Source organism: Ovis aries, chromosome 1, assembly GCF_016772045.2.
Source record: "Ovis aries strain OAR_USU_Benz2616 breed Rambouillet chromosome 1, ARS-UI_Ramb_v3.0, whole genome shotgun sequence".
Taxonomy (NCBI): domain Eukaryota; kingdom Metazoa; phylum Chordata; class Mammalia; order Artiodactyla; family Bovidae; genus Ovis; species Ovis aries.
The window spans coordinates 101,684,975-101,702,048 of NC_056054.1; the positions used below are offsets into that span (position 1 = coordinate 101,684,975).

Sequence of the window (17,074 nt, forward strand, 5' to 3'; positions counted from 1 at the left end):
AAGAACACAACCTTTTTATTTTTTCTGAGATACAATGTTCAGTTTGGATGATGAGAATAAGCTAGCTAGCTCTACCATTTATTCCAGTGAATTCCAATGAAGGAAGAGGCTAAATAGGATCTAGACTGTTTTGGTCTATTAATATTTAGCTTACCAAATCCATAGCCTGTACTTCTGGAACAGGCCTCCCCAATAAGGCCAAACATGATAACTGTTGAAGATGGCAAATATGGACGATTCAACACATACGTGCAGTCCGGTCTGCTGTTGCTGCCTCCATACGCTCTCTAAGATTCGTGTTTGGTTAGAGCTAGGAGCGGTATCACAGTGCTGCTCCATCTTTGCTCCACCGTTCCTCTGATTCTGCTTCGCTGCTTTCCAGGGAGAACAGGTTCAGATCTGGAAGCTGGTGGAGGCCACTCCCTTGGCAGCTTGCTGGGCTAACCAATACTTATATCTTTTGGTTTTGGGCCTCTCAAAGTTCACCACGGACATAGGTACCCTCACAGTGTCAAGTCCATTTACCTGCCCACAGAACAACAGGAATGCTTAGGTCAGGTGGGCAAATAAGGCTAACACCACCCAGTCCCAGCTTTCTACCCAGTCAGAAAAAGGAGAGCGCATGTGAGACACTCACCGTCACCTCGCACCAGTACTCACCCCTCTGGGTGATGGGCTCTTCGGGTAACTTTAATGCATGTGGGGCAACCACAACGCCAAGCTGCAGAAAAATCACAGCCAAAAGGAGCTCTGTTTACATGGTTGCCACTCTGGGCAATCTCAAGAGGATTCTAGACTTCCCTGTACAGGGATGAGTAAAACTGGGGAGTTTACCCTGGCTGATCCCACGGAAAGGCACAAACCTCCCTAAAGAGTGGCAGAGAAACTCAGTCCTCATTTCTCAGGGAGGTGGTTTCACAAGAGAAACAGGGTTTGAGATCAAAATCACTTCATCCACATAAGTAAAAATTCTCCAGTGTCACAATTCCCCAGCTTTTCCTATCTAGAGAAAATCAATGTTCCCATCTTCTCCTGTCAGTTTTCAATTTCTTTGTGACCATCCTTAAACTCAAAATGACGTAAAGACTTAAACACAAAACGTAACACCACAAAACTAGAAGAGAACACAGCAAAACATTCTGACATACACTGTACCAATGATTTCCTAGGTTAGTCTCCCAAGGCAACAGAAATAAAAGCAAAAGTAAACAATGAGACCTAACCAAGCTTTTGCACAGGACATAAAATAAAAAGACAACCTGCAGACTGGGAGAAAATATTTGCAAATGATGCCACTGACAAGGGCTTAAAATTCCAAAATATACTAACAACTCATATACAACTCAACAACAAAAAAAATCAACCCAACTGGACTTCCCTGGTGGTCCAGTGGTTAAGAATCTTGTCTGCCAATGCAGGGGGCATGGGTTGAATCCCTTGAAGATTTCACATGCTGTGGGGCAACCAAGCCCAGGCACCCTGGAGCCCCTGCTCTGAGACGAGCGGCCACCACAGTGAGAAGCCTGTGCGCTGCAACTAGAGAGCAGCTCCTGTGCACAGCGGTGAAGGCCAAGTGCAGCTAGAAATAAAGAACTGAAAGAAAAGAAGCCAACCCATCAAAAGATGGGCAGGTGACCCAAACAGACATTTCTCCAAAGAAGATATACAGTGGCCAGCAGACACGGAAAAGATGCTCATCACTGCTAATGATTAGGGAAATGCAAATCCAAAGTAAATGAGGTACCGTCTCACACCGGTCAGAACAGCCATCAATAAAAAGTCTACACGGACCTCCCAAGTCGTCCAGTGGTAAAGAATTCACCTGCCAGCACAGGGGACATGGGTTGAATGCCCTGGTCCGAGAAGATCTCACATGCCGAGGGGCAACTGAGCTTGCCACCTGCACCCACAGAGGCCACACACCACAACCACTGAAGCCCACGCTCCGCAGTAAGAGAAGTCACTGCAGTGAGAAGCCCACGTACTGCAAGTATAGAGTAGCCCCAACTCACCACAACTGAAAAAGCCCACATGAAGCAAGGAAGGCCAGTGCACCCAAAAGTGAAACAGAAGTCTACAGATAATGCTGAAGCGGGGTGGAGAAAAGGGGATCCTCTCACACTACTGGTGAGAAGGTAAACTGGTGCAGCCAGTATGGAAAACAATATGGAGCTTCCTCAAAAAAATAAAACTAGAGTTGCCATATGATCCAGCAATACCATTCCTAGGTATGCACCTAGTCATTCAGTTGTGCTGGACTCTGCAACCCCAGAAACTGCAGCCCACCAGGCTCCTCTGTCCATGGGGATTCTCCAGGCAAGAATACTGGAGTGGGTTGCCATGCCCTCCTCCAGGGGATCTTCCCAACCCAGGGGTCGAACCCAGGTCTCCTGCATTGCAGGCGAATTCTTTACCGTCTGAGACACCAGGGAAGCCCATTCCTGGGTTTATATCTGGACAAAACTATAATTCAAAAAGATACATGTGGGACCTCCCTGGTGGTCCAGTGGTTAAGAATCCGCCTGCCAATGCAGGGGCATGGGATTGATCCCTGGTCTGGGAAGCTCCCACATGTTGCAGAGCATCTAAGCCCCTGTGCCACAGCTACTGAAGCCCCCACACCGAGAACCCACGCTATGCAACAAGAGAAGCCACCCCAATGAGAAGCAGACAGTAGCCCATGCTTGCAGCAACTTTAGAGAAAGCCTGTGTGAAGCAGCAAAGACCCATCGCAGTCCAGACGTGGAAACAGCCTAAATGTCCATCAGCACATGAATGGGTGAAGAAATCGCGGTCCATATATACAACGGAACACTACTCAGCCATAAAAAAGAATGAAACCTTGCCATCTGCAGCAACAGGGATGAATCCAGAGATGACCATACTAAGTGAACTAAGAAAGACAAAGGCCATATGCTGTCACTTATATGTAGAATCTAAAACATGACCCAAATGATCTATGAAACAGAAACAGATTCACAAACATAGAGAACAGACTTCTGACTGCCGAGGAGGAGGGTGCATTGATTTACATACGGCTGTCCAACTTAGGGAAAGCATTCCTGACTGGCTTGCACAGCTGTGGGAGGGAAATGACTTGTGGTTGCCAGACTGGGGAGCGATGGATTCAGAGTCTGGGATTAGCAGACTATATATTACGACTATATAGGATGGATAAACAGCAAGGTCCCACTGTATACAACAGGGAACTATATTCAATATCATGTGACAAACCATAATAGAATATGAAAAAGGATACATAGATATAAAACAATCATTTTGCTGCATAACAGAAATTAGTATGTTTTAAATTAACTATAATTTGAAAAAAAAAAAAGCTTTCCCTAACTTCAACTGGATGATCACACCCTTTCCTAACAGGGATCAATCCTGGCGTAGCTGCTTCTTCCCAGGGGTGGCTTCCATCTTAGGGCTATAGTGGTGTTTGGGAGTACTCACATTTCTGAGAAAGTGGCGGGCAACTATTTCAGGGTTTAGCTCCCATTTGACATTGTTCTTCATTCCTACCTCCAGGTGGCAACTCTTCAGAAATTTCACTGTCTGAGAGGAATTATAAACAGAGGATAGGTTAGAGTTGGAACCAAGGAGAGGAAACATGTTAGCAAGAGGCCAAGAGGCATAAAGTCCGAGAGTTTAGGCAAATCACAATTCCTGCCTCGTAGCCAAGAGAGGTGAGATGATGAATAGGAAAGATAAAAATTCCTATTGTCTCAAGACTGACACTATGGAAAGATGTTTTAGCAATGCTCGGGAGGGGAATGCTGCCTATACTTGGCTATCCCTAAGCAAGGAGACCCAGGCCATGTCAAAGTTGGGCTCATCGACCGTTCATCTCGGGAAAGACTTTCATAGACTGTTTTAACCCAATATTCTGGGCCTTCAGTCCTACCACTACACCATTAATGATTCCTCCTTGCTTACAGAATGAAGTATAAATTCATTAGCTGAGGGTTAAAGATGTTTTATAAATCATGCCCACCCCACTTTCCAGTCATATATTTCCTAATATACTATTCAAGTCTTCTGCTTTAACTAGACTGGTCTACTTTCTATTTTAAAACATGCTTTAACTGAGCTATCACTTCACACTTGACATAATGGCAATCATCAAAAGACTACAGTAACAAATGCTGGCAAGGATGTGGAGAAAAGGGAATCCTTGTACACTGTTGGTGGGAATTTAAATTTGTGCACCCACTGTGGAAAACAGTATAGCAGTTTCTCAAAAAACTAAAAATATTAGAACTACCATATTATCCAGAAATTCCACTCCTGGGTATATATATCTAACTCCCCCAAAACACTAATTCAAAAAGATATATGCACCCCAATGTTCACAGCCATGTTATGGACGCAACCTATGTGTCTATTATGAATGGATAAAGATGTGGTATACGCAAACACACACACACACACACACACACACACAATGGAATACTATGCAGCCATTTAAAAGAATGAAATTTTGCCATTTGCGGCAACAAGGATGGACCTGGAGGGCATTATGCTAGGTGAAATAAGTCAGAGAAAGAAAAATACTGTATGATATCACTTATATATGTGGAATCTAAAAAATACAAATCAGTGAATATGAGACAAAAACTGATGCACAGATATAGAGTATAAGATAGGTCACAAGGATGTACTGTACAGCCTGGGGAATATAGCCAACATTTTGTAGTAACTATAAATGAAGTGTAACCTTACTTAAAACATGCCTTAATTATCTACTGAGACTTTGTCTCCCTTAATACCTTTCCTACCTTCCTGGTCTATCCAAAGCCTATTAATCCCACAAGGCCTACTTCAATCCTCCTCAATCACCCTAATCCATTCTAGTCCATGTTACTCATAATTTATGGTTTTGAGTTTATGTATCACTTTTTCTTGTGCCTGTGTTCTCTCCACCTTGTCTGTCAACACCCCTGAAGCCAGAGTCCTCATCTCACATTCTTCCATGGGTCCCCTGGTGCCCAGGATGGGGCCTCCCTCAATAAGCCAGAGCACTTAACCCAACATGTCAGGATCTCCTAGGAGGTCTTAATATTAGTATCAGTTACAGTAGCCACAATACTTCCCCTTGCCCCTTCCTTGTGCCGGAAATCAAGAGACTTCAAGGAAATCAAGAAGCCTTTTAGGGAGAGGTTGGTGATTTCTGTAGGTGACCAATAAATAAAGATTTTCTATGTTTCTACTTACCGCCTCACCTGCCTTGGTCTGGATCTTGTCTAGTTTTCCTTCTTGTCTCAGCTAGAAAAGAAAGTTACAGATTGAAAAAAAAAAAAGAGAATCCACAGTAACTAACAACAAATTCTTACTATGCTGGGCATAGTCTGGGCTTCTGAATTCCTGTTCTTCTAGTCCCTACCTCATTTTCAAATTAAATATCAAAGGGAAAGAAGTTGTTAGAAGCAATGTTCAGGTTTTAATATCTCTTGAGTCCCTCTGCTTTCTTTTTTGGGCTCACCAATTTCTCCTCTTCAAACAGCTTCTTGTTTTCAGGAGATGCGTACACAGCCAGTCCTTCAGGAAGCAGTCGATTACGGCCCACAGATTTTTTCACTGAGACCAGGTCACCTCGGACTCCAAGTTCTGCCAACAGAGAACAGAGGCAGAGGATCAGAGTTATCTAGCAGTCCCTAAAGAGGAGATGACCAAAGAAAAAGAGACCTCTTATTCTCAGTGCTTATTTCTCCCAGAAGAAATATTAGTATTCACTAGGAACAACACGATTTCGAATTCATTTCTTTAGGGCCTGATTGAGAAACTCAATATTCCATGTACAAAGTGAAGCATTGTCCCATCACGGAGATTTCAGTATGTGGTGCCTACTGTCAGCCCTGTGTCTCCACACACTGTCAAAGATGCTGTGCGAAGTGGCTTCAGCCCTGTCCAACTCTTTGCGACCATGTGGACTGTAGCCCGCCAGCTCCTCTCTCCATGGGGAGGATACTGGAGTATTCTCAGGCAAGAATACTGGAGTGGGCTGCAAAGATCCCAGGGGATCTTCCGGATCCAGGGATCAAACCAGTGTCTCTTAAGTCTCCTGCATTGGCAGGAGGGTTCCTTACCACTAGCGCCACCTGGGAAGCCCATGCAAAGGGAAACAGTCAAAATGAGGCCTTCCAAGACTCTGGAACATAAAATTAGATGATGCTGCATTCATATTCTAATTTTCTATGTAGGAAACCAATGTCACAATCACAGTACTTTTTACCGCTTCTTCTTCTCAGACAGACAGCTGATCATTCACCCAAAGTAGTGAAAGGGCAGAAAAAAGTTGATGCCGAACAGAACCAGCCTGAGAGAAGTACCTCTCCCCGGGCCTTACCGTCCACCGACTGGGTGAGGATGAGCTCCAGGTTGTCTTTGGGCCGGTGTTTCGTGTCTTCCACGAGCTTGTAGACGCGGTGCCGCCGGTGCAGGCGCGGTTTCCGGCCTTCTCCCGCTAGCGGCACCTTCCACCAGCGCTCTACAATGACCGTGCCCTGGCGGCCGGGGGAGCGAGAGTGAGCGAGTATTCAAGGAGAAGCCTCCTCCACTGGCCGCCGGCACCTCAGGGAGAGCCCACCACCCTCGATTTGGGGCCCACCCGGTCTCAGCGCGCTTCTCAAAACAAGCCTCGGCCATAACTAGCTCCCCCAGAGGCAAGGAGCCCCAGCACTCAGACCCGGCCCTCACCCGACTGTGAGACAGGCTGAAGTCGCGCTCCGAGCCGGGGGTGCTCCCTGAAAGTCGCGGCCGGAGGAGCTCCCGGACCCCTCCTCGCAGCAGCCGCTCAGTGAACACCCGCAGCTGAATTGCCCGCGGGACCGCGAAACCGGCTGCCGCCATGTTCTCGGGCGCAGAGGAAGGTCCGCAAGGCGCAGGCTGCAGGAAAGGCCCCCACGGGCTGCCCGCGGCGCGCCTGAGCCGGCGCGGCTCTGTGCGCGCTGAGCTTCCAGGAAAGCCTGGCGCGGATTGAGCTGCGACGCGGGTGTCTGGAGACCAGAGATCTGGCTGGGATGTTTGCTCCACGATTCAGCGTTTCCGCCACTCCCTTTCCCCAGTTTCTTCTCGGGGGAGGGACACCCTTAGCCACTGACTGGTAGTGGAATGACTGTTAGCTGCACTGACACCGGGAGGCACCCGCTCCCTCCCTTGGCTTCACTTGTCTTTATTAGTCTTTATTACTGGAGCTTTTTATTTAGCTCCAGTCGCTGAGGTCGCTTCCAGTTCTGACGTTCTGTGATAGCTGGATGCTTTTCCTTACTTCAAATCTATCTAAAAGTGGTGGAAGGATGGAATCCTCTGGAAAACTGCCAACCTCAGGATTGTCTCTTAATCGTTACACTACAGTGTTTAGTCCTCCTATCCTGGCATAAGATACTATCTTCCTTCAGGATTACTGCACTGCTGCTGCTGCTGCTGCTGCTAAGTCGCTTCAGTCGTGTCCGACTCTGTGCGACCCCATAGACGGCAGCCCACTAGGCTCCTCTGTCTCTGGGATTCTCCAGGCAAGAATACTGGAGTGGGTTGCCATTTCCTTCTCCAATTACTGCACTAGTCTCCTAACAAATATTTAAGTAAACGTAAATCACGAGACAGACAGTCCCCTCTGTGGAGGGTCTCAGTACTGGGGAATAAACCATATAAAATGGCATGAATAGGCCTGTTTGGCATGAGGTTTATGGAAAGATGCTCTGAGCATCATGTTATTCGACCTGTAAACAGCCTTTGGCCAGTAGTCTCTCGTAATTACACTTTCTTTAGGGAGCTTCCAGGACACCGATTTACTTCTCTCCTTCTGGTCTCAACATGCTCCCAGAAACAAGCAGGGAGCATTTCAGTCTCCTTGGCTGATTTCTCCTTTATTCTTCATCTCTTAGAGTGCCCCCAGGCCTCAGTCTTTGGGTCTTTACTCTTCTCAATGCCAATCTTGACTCATATGCCAATGACTTCAAATTTCTGTCTTCACCCTAAACTTCTAAACTCCACACATGACTATCCAGCTGCTTACTTCATCTTCCCCTTACACAACTGTGGACAATTCAAAGTTAACATGCTCCAAACTAAACCCATCTCTACCCTCTGCCCCATTCTGCCTCACTTGCAGCCTTTCTTCTCTGTCAGTGGTAACTCCCTTCTTTCAGTTCTTGGACTCACCTCTCCTACTTCAGGAAATCCAGAAGCCAACCATATCCCATCACTCCAGTTCTCCACCATGGTATAAAATACTATCTTTCTCCAAGATAACTGCAATAGTCTCTTTAGAGACTAAATAATCCTTTAGAGCTCTACAGTTTATTTGCGATACACCAGTCAGAATCTTTTGAAAAACATGTCAGATCATGTCTCATCTGTCCAAAACTTGCAAAGACTTCCCCCTTTAGTCAAAGAAAAAGGCCATACAATGGTCTACAAGGCCCTGTATGACCCGGTCCCATTAGCTCTCTTCTACTCCCCCTATAGCTTACAGGGCTTACCAGGTAGCAGTAGTGGTGAAGAACCTGCCTGCCAGTGCAGGAGACATAAGAGATGCGGGTTCAACCCCTGGGTTGGGAAAATCCCCTGGAAGAGGAAATGGCAACCCCCAGTATTCTTGCCTGGAGAATCCCATGGACAGGAGGCTGTCAGGCTAAGGGTCAGACATGACCGGAGCAACTTAGCATGTAGCTTGTAGTCAACCCACAGTGGACTCCTGTTTCTTGAAAAAATTTGACCCATTCTCCTTAGGGATTTGCACTAGCTGTTGCTTTCACACAGAAGCTGTTTCCCTCAGACGCTGGCTTGGCATAACTCCCTCAACCCCTTTGAGTAGACCTCCTTGCTGCTAAGTCACTTCAGTCGTGTCCGACTCTGTGTGACCCCATGGACTGCAGCCTACCAGGCTCCTCTGTCCATGGGACTTTCCAGGCAAGAGTACTGGAGTGGGTTGCCATTGCCTTCTCCTAGACCGCCTTAGATCACCCTATTTATTACTGCCACTGTCCCACCCCCTTCACACTCCTGATCCTTCTTTCTACTCTATCATCTTCTAACACGTGAAATAGTTCTCTTGTGTTTAGGTTTGTTCTTTCAGTGTTAGACGCTCCATGGGGCAGGGATATTTGGTTTGTTTACTGGTGTATCCCTAGCTCACAGTAGGCCCCCAATAAGTATTTGTAAATGGATGAATGAAGAACGTACAGAGGTCTCAGACTGGTGGCGCCAGCTCCAAATTTTGCACACAATGTTGATTTTTTTAACCAATAATTTTTATTTTTTGTTAGTAGTAAAATTTCTGAAGATTAAAAAATTTCTTTTTGAGAAACTTACCACAAAAATCTCTTTCCAGTTTCTGTTGAAAACTGTATGATCTGGTCTGCATTCCTGCACGGAAACTTGGAGCTGGGCTGCGTCTCCCCCCACCCCGACCCTTTTTTTAAGAGTGTGTGAGCTTTTCATTTTGCTACAGTCCCAGCCAGCAGCTCCACTAATTTCCCCTAGCTGTCCAGGTCCCTGGAGGCACTGAGTTTGCAGTTCCTACCCCATAAGGCACTGAGAAAGTTCAACAACATGTAGAATCATTGGGTTATTAAAGGTAGGGATAGTAAAAATATTGAACTGATAGGAACAGGGAACCAACCAATCAAGTCAGATACTGGATCAGGGCCTTAGAAGCCTCCTGCAGTATCAGACCCCAATCTGTTACTGAAGTGTGTGGGAGCCCATGTTCCGTGAGCACAAGTGGTCAGCCAGGGCTGTTTACCAACCATACAGAAACAAAAAGTATTTTAATTTCTGGTACAGCCGTGAAGTCCATACTAGTTGAACAAGCACTTTGGGGGCTACCTAAGTGGGTAGGGTCGGGTAGGGAGCACAGAGAGGAACACTGAAGTGACTGAAGGGCTGGCCCTTTGCCATGTCACAGTGCTCACCATGTCACAATGGCACCAGAAGCCTGAACCCCTGCCACCAGCCCCTGAACCTCACTTTGCCGCAGGGAGGCACTGAACTAAGAAACTGCCTTGTTACAGGTCACGCCCCTCTTTCTACTCCCTTTCTTATATCAAGAGGGGAAAAACACGGAACTACCTCTACCCGTTCTGGTCACCATACGCCTATTACCTTTACTGTTACAAGTACCGGATCACCCTCCGGGAGAAGATGCTGCCTTGCTGTAAAAGGTACTTGTTTTAATCTCTACCTGTAGTTGTTTATATGAACTGTAAAGAAAAATAAACGAATTTGAAAGGACTCCCTAAGTGGCAAAAGAGAATAGCAAAATAGGGTGGAAGGCTGGCATGGAACTTTGTAAACCTTTCTATCTGGCTGGCCTGGGGAAATGGAAATAGATAGGCTGGTTCACATAAGATACAGAAGACAGTGCCAGAGCCTGGCCCAGTGTACCTGGAAGGTAAGTCTCTCATCTCAGACTCAGAGATCAACTAATTGGGGCCTCTTTTTCCTCATCAGCATCACCACTTATAAGGAAGTGGAGGACTTGACACTCCGGCCCCGTTGCTGTCTTCAGTGCTCCTGAGTCCCTAGTAGGTCTTCAGGGGGACAGACGCACCGAGCAGGGTGATCAAGACCAGCTTAAAGAATTATATTCGGTAAGTGGACTGGGAGCTGGTGCTGGGACATGGCAGCCCACTGCTTGCTGTAATATGATAACTTACAAAGGGACATGGACTAGTTGGAAAATAAATCATAGAAAGCTAGCTCATGTGAGCTCCTGTGTAAAACGGACTTGCTTTATGGACAAGGATTCTGGTCCAGAGAACTTAAGGCAGGGTCCTAGGGCTGGTGTTGAAAAGCAGGATGGGAAAGGAGGAATTGAAAACAAAGACAGACTATATTAAGACACAAAGCTGTATTCTGGGACATAAAGCTGTTTAGATGCTAAGTTTTGGGTCTAGAATCCCGAACTCCTGCACTTGCCTTTGTATCATCATGCCTAGGTATGAGCTATGCATTTTTAAATAAGAAGTGGCAGAATTTAGGGAAAACATATATGCTGGGAAAAAGTACAAGAGTGTTATTAGTGAGACAGTAAACAGATGATACAGCTTTGTTTAAAGAATAAGCTGTTTGATGATGTAAATACAAGTTTCTGAACCGTTAGTGCACCCCTCAGTGGAGTCAGCAGGTAGTACTGACTCGATTCCAAATTTTTATCAAGGAAAACGCCATGATAGGGACAGAGTTAGGTCTTAGGACTAGGAGATATTGAGTACGGCCTGGCTCCACTTCACCTAGGCTCTCCATCAGCCCCCTCCTTGCTCCCACAGACACACCTAAACAGGTCTGAGATCTGATCTGAGGGTTAGGTGAGTGCAGAAACAGGAGACTGTTGCTCTCATTTTTACTCCTTTTCCAGGCTGGGAACCTGACGGTGCTGTCTACTGACCCCCTGCTTCACAAGGGCCCGGTGCAGTTAGACTTCCACTTCCGCCTCACCCCCCAGACCTCCGCCCACTGGCACGGCCTTCTATGTGACCACAGGCTCTTCCTGGACATCCCGTATCGGGCCTTGGATCAAGGCAACCGGGAAAGGTGACTGAGTCTGGATGGGGGGAGGGGGAGGTGAAGGGAAGAGGTAGGGGTTTCACTCTGATGTCACACTCAAGTAACGGGCATGCTAGCCAGTGAGGGCTTATTCAGGAGCTGGATACATTCAAATCACTGAACCAGCCAGTGAGTTGAGCCAGGATCTGGATTCAAGAGATAACAGTCCATAGGAGGTTGCTAAACTGATTCAGAATCACAAGGTGGAATCCATAAATAGTTGAAAGGAAGTGATCTCCAGCTGTTTGTCTTTATAGAGTGGCCCTTTTTCCCCAAGCCCCTTCCATGGCAGAGGTATCAGGCCATAGTGTATAAACCCTTAGCTTCAGAGAAAAATCCATCAAAACTAGTTTGGAACTTTCACTTCCTTGGGTCAGGAAACACTGAGCAATAAAATACCTTCTGTTGCAAATAGGCACCTTTGTTGATTTTGAGTTTGTGAAACATGCCATTAACCATTTTCCTTCTGGTCCCTAGTTTGACTGCAGCACTGGAGTATGTGGAGGAGAAGACCAATGTGGATTCCGTGTTTGTAAACTTCCAAAACAACCGGAATGACAGAGGTGGGGAATCTGCTCTATCCTTCCTGGCTCTTTGTGCTGAAGCAGCTGACAGTGATTTCCCCTTTATAACAGATCTTCCTCCCTTCACTCTAAAGGGCATGTTCAGGCAGTTCAGGGATTCAACACCCATCCCCTTCTCCCCACCAAGGAAATTAAGGCACCTAGTATTCTGTTCATTGAAGTCATAACTGAACTGTCAGGAAGGCCCTGCACACAAATTTCAGAAGCTAGACTGAAGAAGCACTGGTGAAATTACACACAAGCCATTCAAGGGATGTGGCTGGTAGGACAGAAAGAGTCTCAAATGTATTAAGCACCCATAGTGTGAGAGGGTCAGGCGTAAGGCCAGATGCGAGGTGCACATTACAGAAACCCTTGCTCCCTCGGGGAGCTTACACTCTGTTGGATATGAGAGACAAGTAAGAGTTTATTATACCATCATTGTGTTAGGCACTTTGTAAACATCTCATTTAAATTGTGTGATCCTCATTTTACAAACATGTACAGCACTGAAGCCAGGTTAGAGTCCAGCTCTGTCTGACTCCAAAGCACATCATCCCTGTGCCTGCACCACTCCCTGCCCAGTCATTCCCCAGTGGAAGAAGCCAAATCTAGGGGAATGGTTGCATGCAGTCTCAGAGTATTCTAATTTTGTTCTCTTTTCACAGGTGCTCTGCTACGCGCCTTCAGCTACATGGGCTTTGAGGTGGTCAGACCAGACCACCCAGCCCTTCCTCCCTGGGACAATGTCATCTTTATGGTGTATCCCCTTGAAAGGGATGTTGGCCATCTGCCCAGTGAACCTCCCTGAACATGCTTATTCCTACTCTGCGAGGGGCTGGGAGCCGTGTTAAGTGAGAACCAAGCTTCCAGGATGTGACAAAACACCTTCCATCTAGGAGTAAAGGGTAGTGCAATCCTCACGTGTTTCCCTTTTTTTTGCAGGGGGGAGTGGGGGGGAGGGTTGGCTGGAGTGAAAAATGAGCCTTACAGAGCTGAATTCACTGTAGGATAGACAGACATTTGATGACGGAAAAGCTCAAAGGGGTCTGAGCAAGATAGGGAAAGGACCCAAGGATTTTAAGCTTTTGCCTTGCCCCTGTCCCAAAACTCTTCCCTTATTTACTTTAACCATCTGAGCACCTGCCAGGAGCAGGAACCAAGCACCAGGGAATTCAGAAAGACTTAAGCTTTACTGGGATATTTTATCCTTATACTTAGGTTCAAACTGGAGACAAGTGAAGGAAATCAGAGAAGGTACATGGTTCCTGTGGCACTAGTTTAAGGGCAGGAACATTCCAGGAGGCTGCAAAAGTAGTGTTGTTAAGAATAGGGAACCCATCAGAATGGGTTAAAAGGTCTTAAAAGCCATGTTAAAGGAAAAGGCGTTCATACACAGTAACAAACTGTAGCTAAGGATGAGATACCACTCATCTTTCAGAGAAGTCCTGTGAACAGTTTATATCAGGAGACTTCTTTTTAGAGTAAAGGCTGATAAACAACAAGGTCCTAGTGTACGCACAGGGAATTATCCTCAATATCCTGGGATAAACCATAATGAAAAAGAACACAAAAATAAAAATGCCTGTATGTGTATAACTGAGTCACTTTGCTGTTCTTTGCAGTGTTGGCTGTCACAACACTGTAAGTCAACTATACTTCGATTAAATAAAGTTTTTTAAAAAGAGTAAAGGCTGAGGAAACTGGGGACTAACTGGCCCCATGATCCTGTCGTAGAATAGCTCCAATTCCAGGGCCAAGCCTGCTCCGTGAGCAAGTGCAGCCAAGGTCTGAAACACCAAATCAACGGCACGCTTTCATTGATTCCTGTGGGACCACCCAAGCTACCTAGAGATGCTCCTTTACTGAAGTCTTTCTGCTAATTGGTACTGAGGTTTTCCTAAGATAATAAAATTGGAAAATTGTGTTTCTGGGGAGATATAGTTGCTATGTAGTATATGGATAGACTTCATTAACTCCTAGATTAAAAAGTCCTGCATATCAGAGTCTTATATACTAGTTTTAAGTCTTCTACTTTACCTTGCTGATCTTTAAAAAAAAAAAAAAGTTAATTTACCGTTATTCTCCCACCCACTTTCAAACACCTTCACAGTTCTCACTGGATCCTCACAATACTGTCAGAAATGGAGAGATGCTACGTAAGGAAACAGGCTCCATAAGTTTACAGCAAAGATCTATTCCTAGAACCCAGGTTTCTGTAATTCTAATCTACCTCTTTTAGGTGAGGTTTTAGTGAATGATTAATTCTGAAGTCCCTTTAAGGAAAGAATATGATCTGCACATTAGAGGGATAGCTGTTTCATAGGTGGTGTGAGGTGTTAGGCAATCTTACCAGATTTCAGTACAAAAGATACCCATAGGCTTGTTTCCACCTTGTGATTCAACCAGCATTTAGTTTTAGATAACTTTCTTAAGAACTTTATTCAGCAAGAACACCCCAAATGATCTAAACAGCTCTACAAGTTCTCTATGGCCCTGTGTGTATACGTATATTGATATAGATACTATACCAGCAATATAGCAATATTTCCTGAGTTACCTTTCTCCTTGTCTACTTGTATTTTAACCAAAGTTTACTGGGAAATAGCTGGAGCACTGTTAAAAATCTTGTCTCCAATAACACATCAGCAGTTGAGGCTGGGAGGCAGTATTCTCTTCTCACTTCCTGAGGCTCTTAATTATGCTGATTTTTGCCTTTGCTGCCTGACTTAACTGCAATCTTTGAGTTTACCACTCAAAAGATTTCCCCTTAACCAGAGTCACCTGATGCGGTGAGTCAGTCTGCAGAATCATCATTTCCAATAACCAAACCCTGGCTGTTTCCCAGCCTCAAAGAGGACACTGCCTAGCAGTACTGTGCGTTATGACTGGCAGAGGGGAACAAGCTGGATACTAAGCAGCCTGAAAGTCGTGTGGCAGTACTCGCACTGCACAGGGCACAGGCGGTGGTGGTGGAGTTAGGGGCATGTGTCTGCCCCCCTCCAACACACATGCTCTTGGGTAGTCCAGTGGAAGAAGAAAATGCATTTGGTTCACAGCAAGCCAGGTCATGTACATAACGAAGGAAGAACTGCATAGATCTCTATTATAGGCTCTTCTCTCCAGGCACCAAGTCTTATGCCAAACCTGCCAAAGACACACACACAGAGACACAAAAAGCTTGAAAGGGCTCAAACGGAAAGTAAAGCTGCAGGAAGGCAGCTGCAGAGAAGTAGTAATAAGATGGGCTACAGGGAAGAGGCAAGGCCCTGTGGTCACCCTCACTACTCTCTGGCTGCTACAGAGAGAGGACAGTTCTACTCACAGCAAAGCAGATGGCCGAGGCAACTGGAGGGGACTTCAGAGTAAGTAGTCGTCTTCAAGATTATCATCACCAGACAGAGAGGCAGCTTCTATTCAGACACGAGGGTAAAGTTAGATGCTGCCCTACTGTAGCAGGCACTGCCACTCAGGGTCAGAGAAAAAAAATAGGCTTTTTGGCGTTCAGTGACCACTCTGGTTAGGAGATAAATCTTGACACAACTTCCCTAGTTTGGAGAGGCTGACTAAGAATTGGTAACTTCCAGAGATGCTCAAAGGAACAAATGCTGTTTGTACCTGATAAACTGAGGCAGGACAGGGTGTTTGCTATCTCTCCAGGGCTCTTCTTGGTCTCAGTGAGCATGCTCAGTGAGACATCTATTTCTGTGGCCTGAGGGCACAAACAGGAGAAAAAGGAAGAACGTGTTTGGCTGGTAGGAAAGAAGCGACCCCATCATTTTGCTCACAGAGTCCGGTGTGGCAGCTGAGGGACACAGTGCTTCCTTTGATCAACTAGTGGAGCAACTCAGAGTACTTAAGGGTGTTCTACAGATTGCATGAGTGACTAGAAGCCCTCCTGTCTTGAGGCACAAGGTTTGTCCCAAAGCAGCACCCCAAATGACGATAATGGCTCACTTACTAGGTCATCCAACATTAGTGGGACAGCTCTGTTTTTTTCCGTGTCTTCTGCAAGCTCAATTGCGTATCCTTTACGAACTAATTCTAGCCCAATATCAAGTTTCTGAGAAAAGAAATGAAAAGGCTTCTTGGGTTCAAAGAAGGGCAAATCAGAGGAAGGGCAGAAGAGCTGGGATTGATACTTTAAAAAATTCCTTTGGTGGTTCAGTTAAGCAGGAGCTTATGAAGCAGGACTATCATCAAATAAGGATTTCTGGGAAAGGAAAAGAAGATGAGCCTGTAAATATACTGAAGAGACAGTGAGCAACAAGTGAACCTCAGTCTTACCTTCCCATCGCTAGTATCATATAAATAGATCTTGGGCCAAGTTGAGAGCCCAGACTGGACGTAGCTAGAGATCTTGGCCACCAGGGGCTTCCAGTCAGCACAGTGAGTGAGTCTGTCAAACTCATCCAAAGCTTCCTCTTCCCATTGTTCACCTGGTTAAAAAAAATTGTAGACAGAGCCTAAGAAGAAGGGGTCAGTGCTGACAGGGGTGGGATTATGCCCTGGAGGGAAGCTGGAACTACCTCTGTCTACTTCAGAAGGTACCTACGTCTGACTGCCAGGCAGGTTTCTGGCTGTTGCTGTCTGGCACTGGTGATGAAAAGGCACCTGAGCCCCCAGAACTCAAAAAGCCTGGGAATGTGAGAATCCCCACCACATGCCCTATGAAAGTTATTCTATTTGGACGCACAGTCAATAAGTAATAGGACCAATTTACCTGAGGGGGCAATCCGTGCCAGACTACACTCTATTGCTTGAAATGGAAGGCTTAGGAAGTCACTCCTAAAGTGAAAGAAACTGAAATTAGAATCCTAGCGCTAGGAGGGCCTTCTTATATTCGTTGCTTCTAGACAGCACCAGTTAACCCAGCAGCGGAAGATAATTAACTGATCTCTGTAAAGAGGTTCTCTTCCAACCCTCCCCGCCGGCCTCCTCCCCAGTGAGAAGTGCCA

At 46.0% G+C, this 17,074-nt stretch overlaps 3 protein-coding genes across 8 annotated transcripts in view; 1 reads left to right on the forward strand and 2 right to left on the reverse strand.

Moving 5' to 3' along the window:
* On the reverse strand, positions 1 to 6,875 carry MRPL9 (mitochondrial ribosomal protein L9). Of its 2 annotated transcripts, none has more exons than XM_012181260.4 (7): positions 6,703 to 6,875; positions 6,353 to 6,509; positions 5,489 to 5,613; positions 5,221 to 5,271; positions 3,460 to 3,561; positions 661 to 721; positions 1 to 525 (listed from the first exon to the last, which is right to left on the reverse strand). In XM_012181260.4, exons 1-7 carry the CDS (start codon positions 6,853 to 6,855, stop codon positions 512 to 514), a joined length of 663 nt encoding a protein of 220 aa, XP_012036650.1. In that variant the 5' UTR covers positions 6,856 to 6,875; the 3' UTR covers positions 1 to 511. The 2 variants fall into 2 exon arrangements, with proteins under 2 accessions (XP_012036650.1, XP_004002552.1); XM_004002503.5 differs by having other exon boundaries at positions 638 to 721.
* OAZ3 (ornithine decarboxylase antizyme 3) lies at positions 6,335 to 13,035 on the forward strand. 2 transcript variants are annotated; one of them, NM_001290359.1, is given in 5 exon segments: positions 6,335 to 6,530; positions 10,459 to 10,598; positions 11,366 to 11,541; positions 12,031 to 12,116; positions 12,785 to 13,035. In NM_001290359.1, coding segments are annotated over 5 exon segments (576 nt in total). In that variant the 5' UTR covers positions 6,335 to 6,498; the 3' UTR covers positions 12,928 to 13,035.
* TDRKH (tudor and KH domain containing) overlaps positions 12,524 to 17,074 on the reverse strand; it is a 24,545-nt gene continuing 19,994 nt past the window's right edge. For all 4 annotated transcript variants that reach the window (XM_012181277.5, XM_042256314.2, XM_004002504.6 and 1 more), the window contains 6 exons: positions 16,840 to 16,904; positions 16,404 to 16,555; positions 16,078 to 16,179; positions 15,735 to 15,828; positions 15,442 to 15,529; positions 12,524 to 15,263 (listed from right to left, as the gene is read on the reverse strand). In XM_012181277.5, the coding sequence (XP_012036667.1) occupies positions 15,477 to 15,529; positions 15,735 to 15,828; positions 16,078 to 16,179; positions 16,404 to 16,555; positions 16,840 to 16,904 (466 nt within the window). In that variant the 3' untranslated portion in view covers positions 12,524 to 15,263; positions 15,442 to 15,476. The remainder of the gene's footprint in view (positions 15,264 to 15,441; positions 15,530 to 15,734; positions 15,829 to 16,077; positions 16,180 to 16,403; positions 16,556 to 16,839; positions 16,905 to 17,074) is intronic.

What these genes read in the sequence shown, in the direction of transcription:
- MRPL9 (XM_004002503.5), bottom strand. Translation starts at nt 6,855, where the DNA reads ATGGCGGCAGCCGGTTTCGCGGTCCCGCGGGCAATTCAGCTGCGGGTG. An exon ending in TCAGCCTGTCTCACAGTCGG is followed by an intron (nt 6,510 to 6,702) that starts GTGAGGGCCGGG and finishes CCCGGCCGCCAG; the next exon opens with GGCACGGTCATTGTAGAGCG. An exon ending in TGTTTGAAGAGGAGAAATTG is followed by an intron (nt 5,272 to 5,488) that starts GTGAGCCCAAAA and finishes TTTCTTTTCTAG; the next exon opens with CTGAGACAAGAAGGAAAACT.